Source organism: Haemaphysalis longicornis, unplaced genomic scaffold (assembly GCF_048455015.1).
Source record: "Haemaphysalis longicornis isolate Haplotype H1 unplaced genomic scaffold, Haemaphysalis longicornis Haplotype H1 scaffold_1, whole genome shotgun sequence".
NCBI lineage: Eukaryota > Metazoa > Arthropoda > Arachnida > Ixodida > Ixodidae > Haemaphysalis > Haemaphysalis longicornis.
The window spans coordinates 473,120,891-473,141,644 of record NW_027526203.1 but is presented as its reverse complement, the minus strand read 5'-3'; the positions used below and the strand labels follow the sequence as shown (position 1 = coordinate 473,141,644).

Here is a 20,754-nt window from a genome sequence, read left to right as displayed (position 1 = left end):
GCTTTCGAGGGAAGCATCAGCGCAATGCGTCTGCAGACGCATGCACGGGTTATATTAAAAACAAGGCCGTTTAAGTGGCGTTTTACACGTTACTCCTCAGAAGTAACGAGATACCGTTACTCGTTACTTGACCTTAAAAGGAATTAAATACCTTATCCGTTCCTTTTTTAAAATATCAAACTAAATACGTTACCCGTTCCTTTTTTTAAAATATGAAACTAAATACGTCACTCGTTACCGCTAATATCAACTAGGTAGAAGTAACTCGTTCCTTATAACGCGTTACGTACATGTCTGGGCAGGATGGAGCGCAAGCGCCGCCTGCCTACTCTTTTATCACACACAACGCCTGCCGGCCCCCCGTGGCCGTTTTTTCCTTACCTCACCCCCTTACGTGAAGCACCGCACCTTTCTTACGTACCTTGAAGCTACCCTGTTGAAGTGGCACTTTGAGGTGCATTACAGTACACAACTCTTCCGCTGTGCGAAAGGGACGACGTGTCGCGACGCGCACTGCAGTTAATCACTGGCGCGTCACAATGCCGCGGCAGCCGCTTCTCATAACGCAAGCAGTGACGCGGGCACCGGCTCGCAGGCGCCATTTATTATTCCGCATTAAAACGCAAGCCCCTTACGCCCGCTCTTTGATTTTGTAAACTAAAACATTCCGAGAAGAATGGAGCGTCATTGCAGAAAGCTACTACGGCGTACTGCAGACCGCTGCTACAAGTTATGAAGTGTGGAAAAGCCGTTGCAAAAAAACGGTCAAGACGAGGGAACACGGATACCGATTTGGCGCCAACTTTGTCCACAGGTACATACTTTTCCGGCTTTGTAGCTTACATTCAAAGGTCGTCTGTGGGGTTTGAACTGAGACTCAATTACTGCTTACTGGGGAGAAACCAAGACTTCGCGTTCACGCCTCCTGAATGTAGGACAAATTTTATTCTTTTAACGCAGGTGTTGTACGGCTTGTCCAGCCCATTCTACGATCACAAAACGGAATTTAGTTGTATTAAGATTACACAGATTGTGAGACGACTTCATGCAGATTTGTAGTGTGCGTGCACCTGATCTGCTCCACTAAGGGGGACCAAATGAACCTTGCCCGTTCTACTTTCCCCCAATGGCACGGCGTCTCTTCCTCCTGTCGCGTCCTAGTTGATCGCAGAGGCCGTGCGCGCAGGAGCAAACACCAGCACGCCCAGCTAAGCGCGAGGCCTCCGCTGCTCCTACCACGCGTCCTCTTTCTTCCCGGCTGTACTATCATTCTTTCTCCTGCCGCGGCTCTTCCGGAGGCTTCCGAAGATATTTCTCGTGGTCGACCAGGGCATTATTTAAGTATTGAGCACTGCAATACGATCAACCATGTTGAGTAGCGCTCTAACGTTGTACAACACAATACTGCAGGCTCAAGGCAGCTCTAAAATTTGTTGTAAGGTAGCGTTTGAAAAAAAAAAAACTGAGGTTGATTCCTCTGCCATAGGAAACGGTAAAACACGAAAGTGAAATCTGCAGCTGAGCATTATTTGCGGGTCGGTGGCTGTCTTGTGGGTGTGCTTGGCGAGCGGCGTCGTTCTGGCGGGTCGCTTCGACAAATATGTATTGGCGTCATTTCCGTGATGGATATGACGTCAGTGAAATCTTGGTGTATCCGGGCATAAAACACTTTCGTGTTGAAATATAAAACCCAAAAACGAACAACCTTAAGTATAACGTAACCTTTAGTACTGAAGGTTGCTTCCCCGCAAGAAGACCCTGTGTGCAGGGGTGCACCCTTTACAGGCCGCTTACTTCGTTGTACTGGTGTCATTTCCGTGACGGATATGACGTCAGCAAAATCTTTGTGTATCCCGAAATAAAACACTTTCGTGTTAAAATACGGAAAGGTAGAAATGAGGACTTTTTGCTTCGTGGGTGGCTGGGCTTCCGAAGTACCCAGTGCTCGGGGCGGAGCCCAGTGCACACCTGTAGGCACTGGAATCGAGGGCGCGTTATGCCCGGGTCGCCGAGCAATACTACAGGGCTGCCAGGTTCTCGGGGCATTTTGCGGAACGAACGTGGAAGGCCACCACGAAATAACACCTACCGATAGTTTTCGTTCTCTTCGAGACGCTAACGCGTGGCTCCGTTCTCAGCTCTGCCACTTCGCAGAGCCGGAGGAGGCTGGCGGCGGTGTCTCGTGTGCGGTGCCTCGCGGTCCGCCAACGCCAGCGCTGTGTCTGCTTTTGTGGGGAAGCAAGAGGTGGACCATCAATGGCAAGACATCGTGGTCAGTCAGACATCGATAGATCGATAAGACTGGTGGGGCTTCCGAGCCGAGCACGCATTCGACCCTGCACTAGTGGGGACTATGGCGTTCAGAGTTTTCGGTTTAGAGGCAGGTGCGCTTTTAACCAAGTAAAATATCATGTTTTCGCCTCCAGCTGCTAAACAGCGGCGTATGAAGCGCTTCCTTTGTGCCTCCAACCATGGACGTGCTGACACAAAGCTGCTCCATTGTCATAAGCGCACTTCGGAAAGCTGCTCGGGCTAACAAGCGTGTCTGGTTGTGTCATGTTCGCCCGACCAATCCATCTACAGGCTGCACTGCGCCAGAAAGCAGGATATCCTCCGGCATATTTACTTCACCGATTTGCGAGTCTCAATCAGTAGCACCTCTGAGAAAACCAACTGGGGTTCTGACTCACTCAATGGGTCGCACAAGGGCACACTCACTGCGAGCAAATCAGAGCTCGTCGTACGTAGCGAAATTGGGCAATTGCACTGGAGCCTAGTCACATTATATGGTATAAGCTACATATTACAAGCTAGAGCGTCAGCTGAAAGGTGCTGTCACCCGTTACTGAGTGCGAAGATATGTGCGAGTATTTTAAATTGTAATGCTGATAATTATTCATTCACTGCAAGTACAAAATTCTAAAAAAATTGAGAGAATTCTGTACTAATGCGTAGAATTCTTACGCCACTTCTATACATGGTGCGTTTTTACAGCCACATGTGAGTAGCCAAATACTTGGGTTATTTTATTATATTTAAGTTTCCTTTTGTTTCTTTTCTCCGGTGATGTAAATTTCGACCATAATAGCGAATAAATGTCTTTACTCCACTAATTTTCACACACATGCAAGCCGTAGTGCAGGGTTCGCCAGTTGTCGCTATTTTTATTCGTATTTTCGGCGTACTTTTCCGGCAATTTTTACTTGAGACTGTTCTTTGGAGGAGATGAATATTTCTGATTTCGTCAGTCCCTTTTTGTATATTTTGTTTTTGCTATTTGTCTTATTTTTAGTTTTTCAAAATTCTGTTCAAACAATTATCTTCATTTACGCTATTACAACGCTTACAGGTGTTACTTCCGCCAGATGTGCATTTTTCTGAAAATGCAGGGCGAAACAGGGTATGGCCATTTTTGCTATTTTATTCGTATTTCTGACATTATTTCCCGAGCTTTTTAGTTTAATCTTCGTTTCTGTAGGAGATGTACATGGTGCATATTTCCGATTTTGTCAGTTGGTTTTTGTAAAACAATTTTTTTCTATTTTTCCTGTTTCTTGGTTTTTCCAAGATTCCGTTCGACCAATTATCCCCGTTTTCGCTATTAGCGATTAAATGTGTTAGTTCTGCCAGTTATTCATTTTTGAGCAAATGACAGGGCGTTACACGATCCAGGCTGTGGAGGTACTCGGCAAAGAATGGTACGCATTAAAAAGTTGTTAGTTCAAAAACGAAGAGCCAAAGGGAAAGTTTTAAAGAACAGAATGCGCATTAGAATTGTGTACGAAATAAAACGCGCCTGTGGCGGCGTGACATCATAATAAATAACTGCGTCGCCAAATCTGGAAGTGCATGCTTGTACATTTTTTGTTTTTATCGTTTTTCCTGCGGGACTAAAGAGCTCTGAACTGGTGGCAGCTTGATGCCAAGAGAAGCCTCTCATGCATGATGTGTAATGTAAGTAGTCATTCATATTTATCTACACCGGCCCCTTTATTGAAACAAGAACTTTACATGCTTCGCCAAATGAGATCGCGCGATTTCCTATGCGCGCATGCAACGAGGTCCGTCGGGAGAAGCCTGGACACTCCGTTCTCACTTCAGCCACACCAAGGGTGACCCCTCCTCCTGAAATCCCGTTGAGAAGAACGCCCTCCTCGCCATTTCGCTATTTCCCATTCCACGAGGCACCCTTTCCCGCGTAAGTTCAGGGGACAGTGCTGGCGTGGTACAACGCGAACCGGGGCTGTGTAGAAGGGACACGCTAGCCCCAGTACTTTCGGCGTAAGCCTTGCGTTTGCGATGCCTTGCGTCCGCACTTGCGGACTATCAAGGGCGCACAGGCTTCGGCGCCATGCCTGTTTCATTGAGCTCTACCCGTGGCCCTCTAGAACATCGAGCCTGGGTGCAGCATTTGCGACGTCGCTTTCGCTGACCGCAACATCGTCCACGATGGTGTCGCCTACAGGGCCACTCGATTTTCAGCCTTCCTGATAGTGGTCACGCATTTTCCGCCTTTTGCATTGCTGATAATCACATAAACTGGATAAGGCTACTCCGTTGCCCGCTCTTTGCTTTCGCAGCAAAAATTAAAAAATGAAGGAAAGTAGGCAACTTTTTCTTTTTTTGGTACGCTGGCTGCCCATGCGTCGTCCTGGCGAAGGTGGGTGAAGGTCCTAGCAATGCGTTGATGAGTTCACGTTGGCAAGAATTCTACGAGTCACCGCCGCGGCGGCTCATCTGGCCTAAAGATGCGGGTTCGATTCCCGGCCGCGGCGGCCGCTTTTCGGATGGCCGCAAAAAGAAAAAACGCTCCCCGTGTGTCGAGATTCCGGCTAACGGTAAAGGTCCACGGTGGTTGTCCAAATTGGTCCTGAGCACTCCACGACGGCATGCCCCATAGCCCACATCTATACCCCGAAAATTCATACTTTAACCTACGAGCTACGTTTGCTCACGCACGCCTAGAGCGTGCCCAAATAGTAGCGGAAATGGCTCAGAACAAAATGAGAACCTCTAAGCCATACGGGTTCCAATGCAAGAAAACACCGGTCAAGTCCAGTACTTAATTGACAGCTTTTTCAGAAAATATTCCGCCTTATTTGTCCTATGATTTGGTACTTCGCATTTCCTATTTGCATGGCATGAAACAGGCATTCGAAAAGGCTTCGAGTGGCAGTTCCGTTAACATTCTTCAGGTACAAAACTGAACGTTTGGTGTCCACCAAAAATTTGCCATTTATTTGAAGGCACCATCAGAAATACGCCAGCATCGTCGCCATCGACTAATGTGCGTGTTAAGAGAACAGTTGCCGTGTCGCATCACGTCGAAGTTCAGGGGCAACGCCTCGCGGAGCAGTGCACAAACCGAGACGCAGTGCCTCGGCAATTTTCACTCGGCCTGCATTTTACAGAACACAACACCATGAATTTGTGAACGCTACTCACACTGCTCACACTTCGCCTCGAAAATGATACCTCCCGCAATCTATGAAGAAGCCTTTGGGATAAACTACCTAACCCTGAAAATTGATAGGCTCGTGAAATTAGCAAGCCGAAATCCAGGATCTATCACTCCCATTCGGCATTGCTTCCCACGCAGCATGGTAACCAACTGCCATACTTTTTTCAGAAAACGTCTTCTTTTAGAGCCTTTGAACCCCCACCGCCATGGTCCTTAACCAAGGAGAAGGATGTTAGCTTACCGGGTGATATATGCAAAACACCCCAAACGATCGGTCGTAATGGTCGCCTTTTAAGTAGGGTTCGAATTAATCGATTACAGCACTATAACCGGGAAAGTCTGCATTTAAAACGAAATTCCCCAAAGAAATAAATAAATAAATAAATGAATAAATAAATAACTTTGACTTCGGAGTCAGGCTCGTCATCCCCTGACGGCGATGAACACACGTCACAATGCTGCACGAGTCTTAACATTCGCCGATCTGGGAATTGCCGTTGCTTCGCCTACTAATGGAAATAAATGTTGATATACTCTTCAACAGAAACTTATGTTTTGCCATTTTCTTCGGCATACGCACTATCAAGATGTGGCTCAGTCTCCTTGTTCCGGCTGCTGAAATTGCCGTCTGCACTACATACGGATGTTTCACTCTTCTTTATTTGTTTCATCTCCCCAAATATTCATATATAAACCAGGAATATGTTGCACTTGCCTTGCAAATTTCAATTCATATCACTGACTCCCAGATTATGACACTTCCTTAAACAGCTTATTGCGCGTTCCTCATGGCACAACAAAAATAGTTGTATTGGTATGAATTCCTCAGGTAACAAGCGAGACGACGGCATGTACTATGGGTTATTGCACCGGCCGGTGGCAATACCGCCACGATTCTAAGTTTCCTTTGGAGACATTTCGAGAACATGAAAACAAAATACAAGTTTTAAAATGCAAGTTTCGTTTACTCGAAGGGTCGATTCGTTAGATAAAAACTAAGCAGAGAACAGCCATGCGACCCACTAGTGAGTTTTCTGCACTCAACTAATGACAATTATGGACAGATTGTTGCGGTTGGCTGAAGCTGAAAAAATTCAACTCCAATAAAACGGGGATTGTAAGATTGCAGAAAGAGCTATTTGCCCTTCAGTGCCCGTTCCTTTAATTGCAGTAGGAATACTTGTATAAACAGTGGAATTTATGAAAGAACCCGTAAACATAAAAGCACTACTGCGTACGATGCACGCTGTGCCGGTCGACGCTGCACAGCCGTCGGGTGCGTTGAGCTTGTCTGACACGCACTGGTCAACTGGCATTTCGTTACCATTACTCTTGACTCATTCCCAGTATTCCACGACACGATTACTATCAACCATGACAATAAGCCAGGTACGAGACTGGTAAAAAAAAAACTGTGTGCCAACAGTGGTGCTTGAGCACTGTCGTAACGCCATCCATGAAGAAAGACGGTAACCAGGCTAAGAATTTTTGCCGTTTCCGGCAGCGTTGGTCAACATACTAACTTACGTTCAAAGTCCCTGCCCTGGACACGTCATTGCCGACTGGGAAATGAGGGGATCGTTGAATGAAGACAGAAATGAGGGTAGGAAGCCAAGAACGCCAAGGAAGGCAAAGGGGAAAATGTGGTAGGTCGTTTTATTCGTTCTGAAAGGGATATATTTTTTTAAGGTTTGAAAGTGGAGGAAACATGCCCTCCGGGTGCAATCCCAACTCACGACCTCTGTTCCGATCCGAAACCAGGGTCTCTGTTCTGGCACTCTTGCTGACATAGCTTAAAGCGCGAGACAGACGTCCGACGGAGCCGCCCCAAGCGATGCACGATTGGTCGGCAGTGTGGCTGCGGCGACTACCGTCACGCGTGAATTTGAGACACATGCTCCGATGCGCGCGCACATTGCATCGTCGGCGTCGCTCCGCCCACTGTTTTCGCTTCACGGTTGCCTCCCTTTTTCGGCGGACTCCCGCCGATTCAGGTATCATCATCATCAGCCTACTTAGGTACACTGCAGGACGAAGGCCTCCCCCATTGACATCCACCCGTTTCTGTCCTGTGCTGCCCGTGTCAATTCCTCGCCTCCGAATTTTCTTATTTCATCTCTCCATCGAGTTAATGGCCCTCCACTTCTTCCAGACCCGTCTCGCGGTGTCCATTCTGTTGTCCTTGTGGTCCACCTGTTGTCCGTTCGTCGTGCCACATGGCCAGCCCACGTCCATTTCTTTTTCTTAACCTGAACCATGATATCCTCTATCGTAGTTTGCTCCCTAATCCAGGCTGCTCGTTTTCTTTCCCCGAGTGTTACTCAAGATTATTCGCTCCATGGCACGTTGGGCGGGCCTAAGTTTGCTTTCTAATTGTTTAGTAAAGCACCGAGTGTCAACTCCGTATGTCATCACCGGCAGGACGCATTGGCTGAATACCTTTCTTTTCGGGGATAGAGGTGCCTTGCTTTTCAATATTTGCAAGTGCTTGCCGAATGCCCCCCAAACCAGTCCTTTTCTGCGCCAGATTCCTTTCTCGTAGTTTGGGTCAGCACTAACCATTTGGCCAAGGTAGTTATATTCTTCTACTTGTTCCAGTGTTTCGTCACCTACGCTGAAAAAGGCGCGGTCAGCATGTTTATCATGTTTACTTACCATTACTTTACCTTTATTAATATTCATCCTTAGCCCCACAGCGAAGCTCTGTGATTGTAGCTCCTCAGTCATTTCCTGGAGTAGTTCTGCAGATTCACTGAGCAAGACTATGTCGTCTGCAAACCTTAAATGGCTCAAGTATTCGCCGTTTATTCGTAAGCCGAAGTTCTCCCGGTCAAGCCTGATGAATACACTTTCCAGACATGCTACAAACAATTTTGGTGAGACGGCATCTCCTTGTCGCACTCCCTTCCGGATCGGGAATTTGTCACTTTCCTTGTGAAGGGTAATTCAACCCGTGCATTCCTCATATATGTTGTCTAGGATTCTTCTTCTCTATTCCTTGGTACTTTAGGGCGTCCATCACTGTGGCGGTGCTTACTGCATCGAACGCTTTTCCACTGTCTATAAATGTCATGAAGAGTGGTTTATTATACTCTCCTCATTTTTCTATTACTTGGTTGATGACATGGATGTGATCCATTGTGGAGTATCCTTTTCTAAACCCAGCCTGTTGCCTGGGTTGTTGGAAGTCTAGGCTGGCGGTTATGCGACTGAGTATTATCTTGGTAAACAGCTTGTATACAACCGACAGAAGGCTGATGGGTCTGTAGTTCTTAAGATCTTTGTTATCTCCCTTCTTGAGAATTAAAACTATGCTGGCGTTTTTTCAGGCTTTTGGTACTTTTAAGGTCCTTAAACATTCTGAGAATAGTTTAGCAAGCTTTTCTAGGATTATATGTCCCCCCTCTTTTGGAAGGTGTATGGTTATGGCGTCGTCGCCTCCAGCTTTCCCTCTTTTCATGCCCTTAAGTGCCTTTTACACTTCCTCTTTCGTTACTGGCAGAACATCGCAAGCTAAGGTTGCAGGCTCGGTAGTTTCCCCTGGTCCAACATCGTTGTCATATAGCCTGGTGTATAATCGTTCCGTGACTTTTACAACCTTATCCATATATTGTGCGTAATAGTACCCTGTTCATATATCTAAGTGCATACACTAAGTTTCCTCGATGACCGCTACGTTGTACGCACAAATGTCATTTGTTTTGCTTCTGCTGATCAATTTTGAGCTAAGTATGGCCAAGAGAAATCCGAGCAGGAAAATAAGACATTTATCCTCTTGAAGTAAAAACGAAGAGTGTTAATACGTTATACACGGTATTTCATGTTCAGTAAAGCGGTAAAGGAACGTTTTGCCTACCAGATGTATGCTTTGTCGCTGTTCATGCACGATGCATGCCACGTAATCTCTATCTTCTGCCGCTACTCTAAAGTGTTTGCTGGAGCTTTTTGCTACCGCCCACTTGGCGCAGCCATGGCCCTTGAGCCATATAACCCACCGAGACAAACCACTTCTGAAAAAATGAAGGCAGAAAAAAAGCGCTGTAGTGACATGCGGCGGGAGCCCCTTCCTTCAGAGGAGCGGGTGATCGGCGGCATGATTGGCGGAGAGCGGATTGCTGGGAATTCCTTCTAGCGCCCCCGCGGGGCCTTGTTCAAAGCTCACGCAGTGACGTCGTCGTGACGCGCGGCCCTCAATTGCGCTTTCATTGGATGCGGCCGCATGACGGTCGCAACGATCCTACGATTGCATGTGGTTCGCCAGTCGCACGTGGTGAGGCTCGAGCGACTAGCTCACGACGCGAAAACCGGTCCTGTGCGAATGTACTCAGAACTTAAAATGGACTCAAACTCAAAATGTACTAACAACTCAAAATGGACTCATACTCAAAATGTACTAACAACTCAAAATGGACTTTAACTCAAAATGTACTCAGAACTCAAAATGGACTCCAACTCAAAATGTACTCAAAACTCAAAATGTACTCAAAACTCAAAATGGACTCAAACTCAAAATGTACTGAGAACTCAAAATGGACTCAGAATTCACTAGGACTCAGCGTACTCAAACTCAATCAGACTCAAACTCAGTCGGGCTCACTCGGCTCAAACTCACTCAAGCTCAAACTCACCATGCCACACTAGCCTCGCGCTCACTCAAACTCAAACTCACGTGTGAGTTTGAGTCCAAATGAATCTGAGTGAGTGGACTCATGAGTGAGTTCGCCGACCTCTGGTCTTGGAGTGCTGATTCGACATTACCTTGGATTTTCCCGTGTTTACTCTTAAGCCTACGTCCATACTTTCGGAGCACAATCGGCAAAGCATGCGCTGCAAATACTGGCTGCTGTGACTGAACAGGACAATGTCGTCTGCGAACCTTAGGTGACTGAGATATTCCCCATTGATTCGTACCCCGGTTTTCCTCCATATGAGCTTTCTGAACACCATCCAGACAGGCTGTAAATAATTGCGGCGATATTGTATCTCTTGCCAGACACCCTTCCGCATAGGAAATTTACAAGCTCTGTGATGGAGCCGTATAATTCCAGTGCATTCGTCCTCTTTGAAGAGCGCAATGTATGCCTCGTCTACGTCGTGATCACGTAAAGCCTTTACTACTGCTGGTTAATAGCATGAATATCGTCTAAAGTTGAGAAACCTTTACTGAAACCGGCCTGTTCATGTGGCTGTTAAAACTTCTAAGTGGCACTTATGCGATTTACAATTACCTTTGTAAATAATTTGTAAATAACTCGCACTCAGTAAAGTCTCTACAGAGGACTCCTAGATGACCGCTTTTGCACTTTTACATGTTGTAACAGTCTTCCTTTATCCTATCAATAACACCTCTCCACATCTGTCCGATATATTCTCTGCCACAAAATAGAGGGATGCTGCAAACTACGATTGTGGCACATGGAATAAACGGTCGTAAGACAGTGTATAAGTACGTTGTGGTAGTGATGTCATGGCAGTTTTGTTCCTTTTTGGTTTCGCGTGTTTTGGGTAATTTTCTTGTTGCCTTGATTTCTGCTGCACTTATGTACCAGACGTCACACCAATAAACGCCAGTTGTAAGTCAGCAGCTGTGTCCCCCGCTCTCCTCGTCGTCCTTGTTTATTGTTTGCGCTGTGAATTTCAAAAAATCATTTTACGCTTAGCACAATTTTTGCAGGAAATGTGCGCGAAAATTTAAATAATATTGCAGACGCAACCGCTAGCGGTTATTTTACAATGCAATCTGTCTGGGTATGCTTGCAGGTCCGCCATATTATATATGGAAACAGGCAACGTGTGGCGGGCTGCTGCGTGAGAGCAACTTCGGCACGCAGTCGGATTCTTTTGTGTTCCTGCACTTCTCCAGTGCATGGCCGACCTTTGGTGCTTCCGGGAAGGCCTTTTAAGGCGGTCGTTACATGCTAAAGCAGGCCAGTATCTTCTCAGGATAGTGTTTTGACGTTGGGCATCGAGTTTGAAAATTCTATTACCAGAGAAGGCGCTTTCCGTTTGAGGCCGTTTGTTGAGAACACGTCCTTTTCGAGCTAACACGCCTGTGCATATAGTCTGATCAAGAGAGTTTGAGGGCAGCTTTGAACTTGTCAGGGTAGACTTGATTGATTGATTGTATGGTTTAACGCGCCGACGCAACGCAGGCGATGAGGCGCGCCGTAGTGGAGGGCTCCGGATTAATTTTGACCACCTGGGGATCTTGAACGTGCGCCGAAATCTCGAACACACGGGCGTTTTTGCTTTTCGCCTCCATCAGAAAAGCGGCCGCCGCGGCCTGGAATAGAACCCGCGACCTCGTGCTCAGCAGCGCAACGCCTTAGCCACTGAGCCACCGCGGCGGGTGTCAGGGTAGAGGTCGCTTAAATATTCCACATGAATGCTGAAGCATTTTACATATGTTCTGAAACGTTCCTACATACTACACACTGGACTAAGCACGGTGGCTTGTCGTACAAAGATCATTTGGTTGCAGTGTCGCGGGTGGCGGCTCGTTAAGCCTAGACGTCTGCCAATTGATTTTTTTGAAAAGCGGGCGTTTCAGTTTACCGCACATTCCAGAAGGGCAGGTTTCTCCCGAAGGTTTACTCGTTTTCCGTAGTATTGGCACTATAATTTATGGTTCAAATGGCGAAGAATTACGGTAGAATAAGAACTTCCATAGTAGTAGCCCCATTGTAGTAGCCCCATATAAGAGGTAAGTGTCGCCTACATAGCGCAGGTACACCGGCGGTTGGTGCCTGTAAAGAAGTTTAGGAGAGCTACTTTGAGTTGCTACCTTTAAATACCTCCGTCCGTCGGCGCAAAAGAGCTGCCCATGCTTCTCCGCAAAATTTACATCTAATTGGTGAAACTAAAAATAGTTAAGAGTTACTTCACGATATCCAACCCCGATATCCGATGCCGCTCAATGATATCCACCCTGACCCCCTTCCCACACCGCCACCTGCGAAGACTGCCCCACACTTTGCCTCCATTATTATATGATTTGGGAATACGCTCCCTTGCCACTTCCCTTACGCCCATTATCAGCCCAACACCTAAGCAGTGGGAGGGCATGCCGGCCCCCTCAGAGCCCCATGTCTAGCTTAAAGGACAACTGCACTCAAATTTTCCAGTGCCAAATTTTATCCAACTAATTTTTTTAAGTTCTAAAGAGCGCAATGTTGAAGTTCTAAGCCCAATTCACCCACATAAAACATTGATTATCAGGTTTAACGCGCCGACGCTACACAGGCGATGCGGCGCGCTGTAGTGGAAGGCTCCGGGTTAATTTTGACCAACTGGGATCTTTAACATGCACTGAAATCTCGAACGCACGGGCGTTTCGCTTTTCATCTGCATCAGAAAAGCGGCCGCCGCGGCCGGGAATCGAACCCGCGTCTTTGGACTCAGCAGCACAACGCCTTAGCCCCTGAGCCTCCGCAGCGGGTACGTAAAACAATAACTGCTTGCGTTTCAAGTACCTGTGGCAGACCACGTTTGCACCTGGCGGAGAGTCGCTGAAACAAGTTCCGAGTGGCCTCTGACGGAGAAGAGACACCTGTCCCGTAGAGCTCACGCTTCTGCGGCTACTGGGACAGCGCACTGCCGTGCGCAGGGATGCGTTCCTCGGGGTTTTCTCTGTTATACACTGCGCGCTGTTAGCATTGTACCGCCGTCGGCATAAAGTTTTAGAACTAACAGCAGAGATAGCAATACCCTCAATTCTTCAATGCAATAAGTGAGGTTGGAAGCCTACAACCTGTACACCAACTTGCGATGCTTATGGAGTTAGCAAAACCTTTTCATTTCAAAATGATATTTTCCTTATAAAAATCGCGCGAAACGCGCACTTTCCGGCACATTTAGCATTTCTATTCCACCTATCACAGAAAATAAATCATGACCACTTGTCTTCCGTGTGCAATATTTACTGTATTTCGGCTGGCCCAAAGCCACCTCCACCGCTCAGACATCTCCAAAAGTTTGACCCCCTAACTTGAGTTATTCCAGTCGCCGGTATAAACATTCGGGCTACTTTTTCTTCACTCGCCTGTGAACCAAAACCAGGGTTGTTCTTGGTAACAAATGTATCCACACAAAGATCGACTGTCATCTTCGCGAAGTGCGAAAGCACGAAACTTTTCCTATTGTAAACGACAAACTACACTATTTTTTTCAATAGCGAAATAAGGTATTTAGTTTTGCAGAGTGATAGGTTTAATTTACTTGAAACTAAAAGGTTATCAGCTGCACATGTCCCTGGTGAAAGTGCCAAACCGCGGTAGAGAAGTAACTTTTTTGCGTTTTAGTGCATCATCTGGCTTTGGACCCTATTATGGGGTTCCCAACCGATTTTACAATTCGATCCTCGATGAGCAGCTAGGTGAAAGTTACTCGGCACAAAGCTTACTGTACAGTCGGCAAAAAGCTGTCTATAACACTCGAGTGGCGTACTTCGGACTGCGCAGGAGACATCTAGTGATAACGCCTGCTTCGAGACCGGTAGAATGTGAACATGCGCGACCCGCATCAGCGCGATGGCTGTTTCTCTGGTCGCTGTGCCCGTTGCCTTGTCTTCCGTACCTTCTTTCGCCGTGAGACGCGCTGTCTGCGCTTCCGGGCCGGGAAACAGAAGTGGAGATTAGCGATTGTTAGTACAGCCAGAGTCCTTCAATGCCTTTCTGGTCATGAAACTTCGCCGTCACGCTATGGGAGAGCTTTGTACGCTGCCCAGGTAGGCCGCGCCGCGGCGCTGGTGTTGATCGGAGGGCAGCCGGGGGCGTGGTCAGAGCGCGTTTGGCAGGGAACGGACCACGGAGTAAGATAAAACAGACGCTCGCCGCCTTATCAGCAGTGCGCTTTCGCTTTACGTGTCGTGGGCCGCTCAAATGGACTTGTCATTTTGTGAGTGGCGAAAAAATTCGGTGCGAACGGGCATGCTGCTACTGCGTTCCTGCCTGCCGGTGTGGCTACAGAGCAGCGGCGGCCGCCCGATGCCCTCCGATCTGCGGTAGCGCCCCTCGTGGTAGCCTTTGTCCCCGTACGAATCTTGGCCGGGAGTTTAATGACCAGAGAAGCATTGAAGGATTTTGATTGATTGATTGCAGGGTTTAACGCGCCGACGCAACGCAGGCGATGAGGCGCGCCGTAGTGGAGGGCTCCGGATTAATTTTGACCACCTGGGGATCTTTAACGTGCGCCGAAATCTCGTGCACACGGGCGTTTTTGCTTTTCGCCTCCATCAGAAAAGCGGCCACCGCGGCCGGGAATCAAACCCGCGACCTCGTGCTCAGCAGCGTAACGCCTTAGCCACTGAGCCACCGCGGCGGGTGAAGCATTGGAGGACTCTGGTACAGCGTTGGCTGCGTTTACGTGCAACGCCGCATGATTTTCGCAGCGCCCTACGGAATCTAGGCAGGAGTTGTTTTCCTGTACGCAATAAAACGAACAATCGGCGAAAACGCATCGCTACCGGCGTTCTGGAGTGACTGAGTATCTGTCCGTGATCGCTTGCACAGTGCATTAAGTATTGTGGCGTTAGCCCGTCAGCAGTGACGTGCAAAGCCAAGCGCAGAAACCGTGTAGTGGTGCATGCGGTATTCATGCAGTGTATTGGCAGAACGATGACGTAATGAACAGCTGTGCGCCAAAGCTAATGCAGCAGCGTGCGCTAGCGTGACTAATCTCCCCTTTCGTTTCCCGGCAGCGCAAGCATGCAGAGCTTATTACGGTCAAAGAAGGTATGGAAGCCAAGGCGACAGGCACAGTGAGGAGGGACACAGCCATCGCGCTGATACCGGCCACGCATGCTCACTCTACCTTCCTCAAACCAGGCGTTATCACTAGGTGTCTCCCGCGCAGTCCGGAGCACGCCGCTCGAGTGTTATAGACTAGCCTTTTGCCGACTGTACGTACAGCAAAAACAGTCTTCCGTGCGCGGTTCGTTCCCTTAAAAATATAAAAAATGACAAGCCAGATGATTCCACAGCCCCGACTAACCAAAGCAGCTTTTCGGCATCGTACACGAGGAAACAGCTGTGTATATCGCGACATGATTTTTTACCCGCAATGGCAAGAATTGCAGCTCCGGCCGGTATACTGATGCAAAAATAACTGCCGACGGTCTACTTCATTTCGGTTGATAGCGACGCGATATCGCAATTTCGCCTAGCTAAATAGCCTCGGCAAAATGTTGGTTGAAGTTCTGTGGAAATAATAGCGGCAAACCCGACGCCACCACACGCATTTGGAGGCTGCTGCGAGCCACCGCCGGCACCGGCGCGGCCGCTTCCATTCCATCACTGATATACGTCCGGCGGGCCACCGGTAATGGTCACCTTTTTGTCAGTTTCGGTTCCGAAAACGCCAATCCTCACTAGCCGTTTACGTCTCCCGCATTAATGTTTGAAATACAGTGTTTTTCAGTTAGCTCTCTTTTTATCTGTACTATTAGATGACATTATTTTTACGTGGGCGAAAATTTGAGTGCAGTTTGAGTGACGTGCAGGGCTTACCGGCATCCATCGCCCAGGGACTCCTCGACTGAGAAGAGTCCTCCCCGCCATGGTGCCAGCCAAGTAATTCTTGTTTAAAATAAAGTTTATTCCTCCTCCTCCTCCTCCTCCTCAACAAATAGCTATTTCGGAATAGCACATATCCAAAGTTCGACGGATTGCGTTTTATTTGTTTAGCCAATTCGCAAAGCCTAAGATAGGGCGGCAGCCCCCCGCAGCAGTTCCCGCGCTAACTGAACTCATCAGCCGGCCTTTCCGGATGGCTTGGAAACACGTGTCCATTTGAGCGAGAGGTAGAGGTTGCGCCAAGGACGTGGCGCCGTCACTCAGTGGCTCTTACAACAGAGTGACACGAAAACTCTGCTCAGCCTGGCAGTGCAGTGTCCGCATGTCATAAAATAATGTGATACTGATAAAATGTTGCATGCAGACGCTTGCTCTCCTCAGCAGTACCTGTGTTTCTCTTCTGGCGAATTGCTACCAGGCAAACCATGCTCAGGGTGAACCACTCGGTTGGGCCGCGAATGAACGAAATAACCATGTAAGAGATATCATTACCAGATTCATATTTAAGAATGATAAACAACGATAAGCATTTGTCAATGTCTGTACGTGTTCTCACTGTTGGAAAGGATGGATGTGCAGCCACGCGATTAAGTTTTCGGACCATGACGACAATGGCCAAAACTATCCGCTGCTTCGTCTGGTTGCGCGGCGCCTGCTGTCGAGACCACGCACAGCGCAGGCGCAGCCTATCAGTGCAGCACCCATGCCACTATTGCTCGCTCTTTCGTGATTGCCTCACGCTCCGATACATTTGCGCCAGGGGAACCTTGCTGGCTTTTCCAGGCTGCTGGTTAACACACCTTCTGCGTGAACAGGATGCTCGCGTAATCGGCGGCAACGCCATTCCACAGGCAAAGTTGGGGCGCTAGTAATTATACAGCTTTTTTTCAACTTCTCCGCAACATAAACATATACTGAAGCAGATTAAAATCGGTTTCAGAGATAGGGCGGTGCACTGCAGCGTACCGCTAACCAGCATATTTCTCCTGGCACTGATTTATTGCAGGAAGAGGAAGCCCGAGGAAGCGGCAAGTGATGGTGGCAGGCATGCAATACTAATTGGCCACGCCTGCGCAGCGCGCGGTCTCGGCAGCGGGCGCCGCGCAACCAGACGGCGCAGCGATTACTTTTCGCCACCACTCCCGTGGTCCGTAAACTTACACTCATGGCTGTACCTTCCTGCCTGCATAAGACCGAGAGACTGACGCCTGGCTCTTCCCTTGTTCTGCAGGTTTCCTTCCAATGTTGACAAAACAGCTGCGCAAGCGGGAGAAGAAAATTAGACAACTGAGTTACAAACTGAGGGCACGTTCGTCCCTTGTACTTTTCTCTTACGCGCCAATAACTTCGCGCTGACACCAAAGAAATAGTTTAAGACCGGCTGTGCTGGAGCCACATTTCGCATAAAAAAAATAATGTTTAATATATCTGTACCCCGGATGAAACAGTGCCCTTAGAATACTGGCATTGTCAAGGTATTTGGCTTGCTCAGAGGTATTTGGCTTGACAGCAGAGCCGAGTCTGCGTAGGCATTCGAAACAGCATCAAGAACAAAGCGCACACCACGCAACGCTGCTCAGTAAATGCCAAAAATGCGGAATCCACTCCCAGTTCACAACACACAGGTCCACATCAGCTGAGGGTATGAACATGGCACTTTTTAAAACCCTTCCGACCTGTATCTTTGGCTACAAACCTTTTGGCACAATGACAACTGTTGCAGACAGCAACTTCTGCACCAGTCAATGTATAAAAAAGAGCCTAGAAAGGTTAACAGCAAACATTTGAGAAAGTCATAAGGATAGCCCGTAGGCATGGGGCGGACGTTACCGGCGCACAACAGACTAAAATGCTCATCACAGAACACACATACAGCATGGCGGTTCGAACCGACTGACCGTACCAGTCATACCTCATTGCAGCAAATGATGTTGTCCTGTACGTACAACGGGCTGTGTTTTGGCAGGCCAAGTGGCAACCTCGCCAACAGGGGTGGCTCCTCAGGCCCTTGAGTTGCTTCGTACCTTGTGACCAGACGTTCCCGAAGCTCGCCGCAATTTGCGGTATTGGCAGGCGTCCATGTTGAGCCGCGTGCTAAGGTGCCAGACGCGGAAGAGGTAAGGCGTTCCCAGGGTCGGCAGGAAGGCGATGAGGACGGCGAAAGCGAACGACAGGTCGAAGTGGACGCTGTGTTCGGGCCCTTCATGCACCACGTGCACGATCAGGCGCAGGACGTTGAGCGGCAGAAGGCAGACAGCGTACACGGTGACCATCATCATGACCGTGTTCTGAGTGCGGCGTTCTTTCATCCAGTCGAGCGAGTCTTCCTCGGGCGAGCGGGGCGAATCCTTGTGCAAGGTGGCCGGCGAGGAACCCGTCTCGGAGCGCAGGCACGAGTCCCGCGTAGCCACGGGAAAGGCGGCGCACGAGCGGGTGCTGTACACCGACTCCGGCACCATGGACGAAGCCACGGAGCAGACGGACGCTTCTTCGCCGTTGCTCTCGCGTCGGTACGTGGCATGAAGGGCGAGCGACTGCGATGTCTCCTGGGCCTTGATTTCCACGGTGACCTTAACGTGCAGGTAAATGACCAGGGCAACGGGCAGCGCGTACAGGACGATGAAGAGGCCCCGTATGTACTCCTCTATGTTCTCTGTCAGATTGATGGCGCATATGCCTGTGCCCTTGAACTGCTGGCCCAAGTACTGCTCCAGGTCAATGAATTTGGTGTAAGCAGCGTAAGGCAGCGTGAGGATTCCTGCTACCAGGCCAACGCCCAGAAGGCAAAGCAGCGGTGGTATCTGACGTTTCATCGGGTTCATGGCGTACCGGTAGCGGTCACAGGCAATGGCGACGAATGTTAGGAGGGTCAGGTAGAAGGGAAAGTCTTGCACGATTGGCGAGGCGAAGCAGAGGAAGCTTCCATAGACCCAGTTGTGCAGGAACAGTGTGACCAGAGATATAGGCATCACTACGAGCAGCTTGAAGATGTCGTTAAGGGCATTCGCGAAAAGATAAACACACACTGACTCCCGAGGGCGCTTTTCTCGGTAAATGTGCTGAACCATCCAGCAGTTGCCAATCAAGGACGACACGAACAGAGATCCGTACAGCACAAGAAACAACGGGTACGACGAGCGGAACGTGCGACGTAACTGGGGCCTGCTGAACTCAGATGTGTCGTTCTGGAACTTCAGCATGAAATGCATGATGTAGCCGATGTACTTGTCCGGAATCTGCTGTATATTCAGCTCGCTAGGGGCAAGTCCCTCGGCACTTGCGTTCGCCATCTCGTAGGAGTAAAACCTGCAAGCATGAAAGGATGGAAGGTGGCTCAGACTTTTTTACAGGTACTGCGCCTTTCAAAGGTCTGCAATACATTTATTTGTTTTCATTTAGTCTGCCTGCCTGTATATCTGCCTGTCCCTCGACTCAGCCTTCCGGTCAAAAGTTGAAACAATTCACTAAAACTAGCTATATATAGGCAGAAAAGTTACACACTACTAAAACCAAGGGCTGAAGTTATGCATGTCAATATTGTTTAGCGCAAAGGAAACCTCAGGTACCCTTGAGGCGAAATTGAAGTAAATAACCGGGAGTGCCCACGTTCTTCTAGTTAAGAGTGCACGTTGGGTTGCTTTTTACCTTGCAAGTGAAAAAACAACGCGTTAAAAATCTGAACAAACAGCGCGTTACTCCGTCTCGGGCAAAATGAAAGCCCTCACAAAAAGAACAGATCTTCCGCTCATTCTGTTTCATGCAAAAAAAGAAACAATGATAAAGAGAAAGATGCGCGCGGGCAGTACGAAGGCGGGAGAATTGAATTGCATTGAAAAATCGTCTATTAAGTTGACGACGAGAGGAGCGAGAGGAGAGGGGAAGAGCGTGCGGGTTGGGAGCGAAGAGCGAAAGGAGTTACGTGGCAGAGACGGCGTACGACTATCGTCCTTCGACGGCATTTGCAGTGAAGCAAGCAGATACGCGGCCAACCTTTCAATCGCATAATACTATAACAACAGAATTATTCATGGTGAGAACTTTCTGAAAGGTTCAATGCGTGTTAAACGTACTACTTAGCTCACGAGAGAACAGGACGTAAGAAGAACATAGGACAGTACACTGGCGCTTGCCATGTGTTCTTACGTCCTGTTCTGTCGTGCGCAAAGTAATACGTCTCACAAACGTAAACAACTATCCCATGTCGACGCGCTGACAAGACAGTCAAACACGGATGTCACATCTGTAGCTGGGTCGAACAGCCTCCACACCAGCACAGGTTTTGTTTGTTAGTTTGTTTGAAGTAGTTTGCAGGAAGCCAACCATTTTACGTGAAGTGTCGCATTTCTTAATGTGCAAAGATTTAAGCTAGGCTGCCTAAGATTTTGTAGTCACGAAGTGTAAAGCCCAAAGATGAAACAAAGGTAGGGAGGAGGACGTCTCGCCGTTGATTAACTGAGAGGTAAAAGAGAAGGTTACCGTGCAGAAATGAGAGCGGTGATGAGAGTAGCAGGAGGAGGAAAAAACGTTTATTGGAACCGACAACAAAAGTGGGTGACCAAAAAACGGGAAAATGAGACAGTAAACCCCTGTCACGAAGTGCTAACGTGTCACGTATGCAACACAAGTGCTTAACAATTTGCCATAATTTTTCAGCCCAGAAACTAAATAGAATGCCCTTGAGGTCACCACTCGTAGAATCATTGCTATGAATGAAACGGAGAA

At 48.4% G+C, this 20,754-nt stretch overlaps 1 protein-coding gene across 5 annotated transcripts in view; it reads right to left on the bottom strand.

Moving 5' to 3' along the window:
* Positions 1-12,228: 12,228 nt before the first annotated feature.
* The window catches only part of LOC144156277 (uncharacterized), a 160,853-nt gene continuing 152,327 nt past the window's right edge, over positions 12,229-20,754 (bottom strand). For all 5 annotated transcript variants that reach the window (XM_077688214.1, XM_077688212.1, XM_077688213.1 and 2 more), the window contains one exon: positions 12,229-19,338. In XM_077688214.1, coding sequence (XP_077544340.1) covers positions 18,033-19,322 — 1,290 coding nt within the window. In that variant the 5' untranslated portion in view covers positions 19,323-19,338 and the 3' untranslated portion in view covers positions 12,229-18,032. The remainder of the gene's footprint in view (positions 19,339-20,754) is intronic.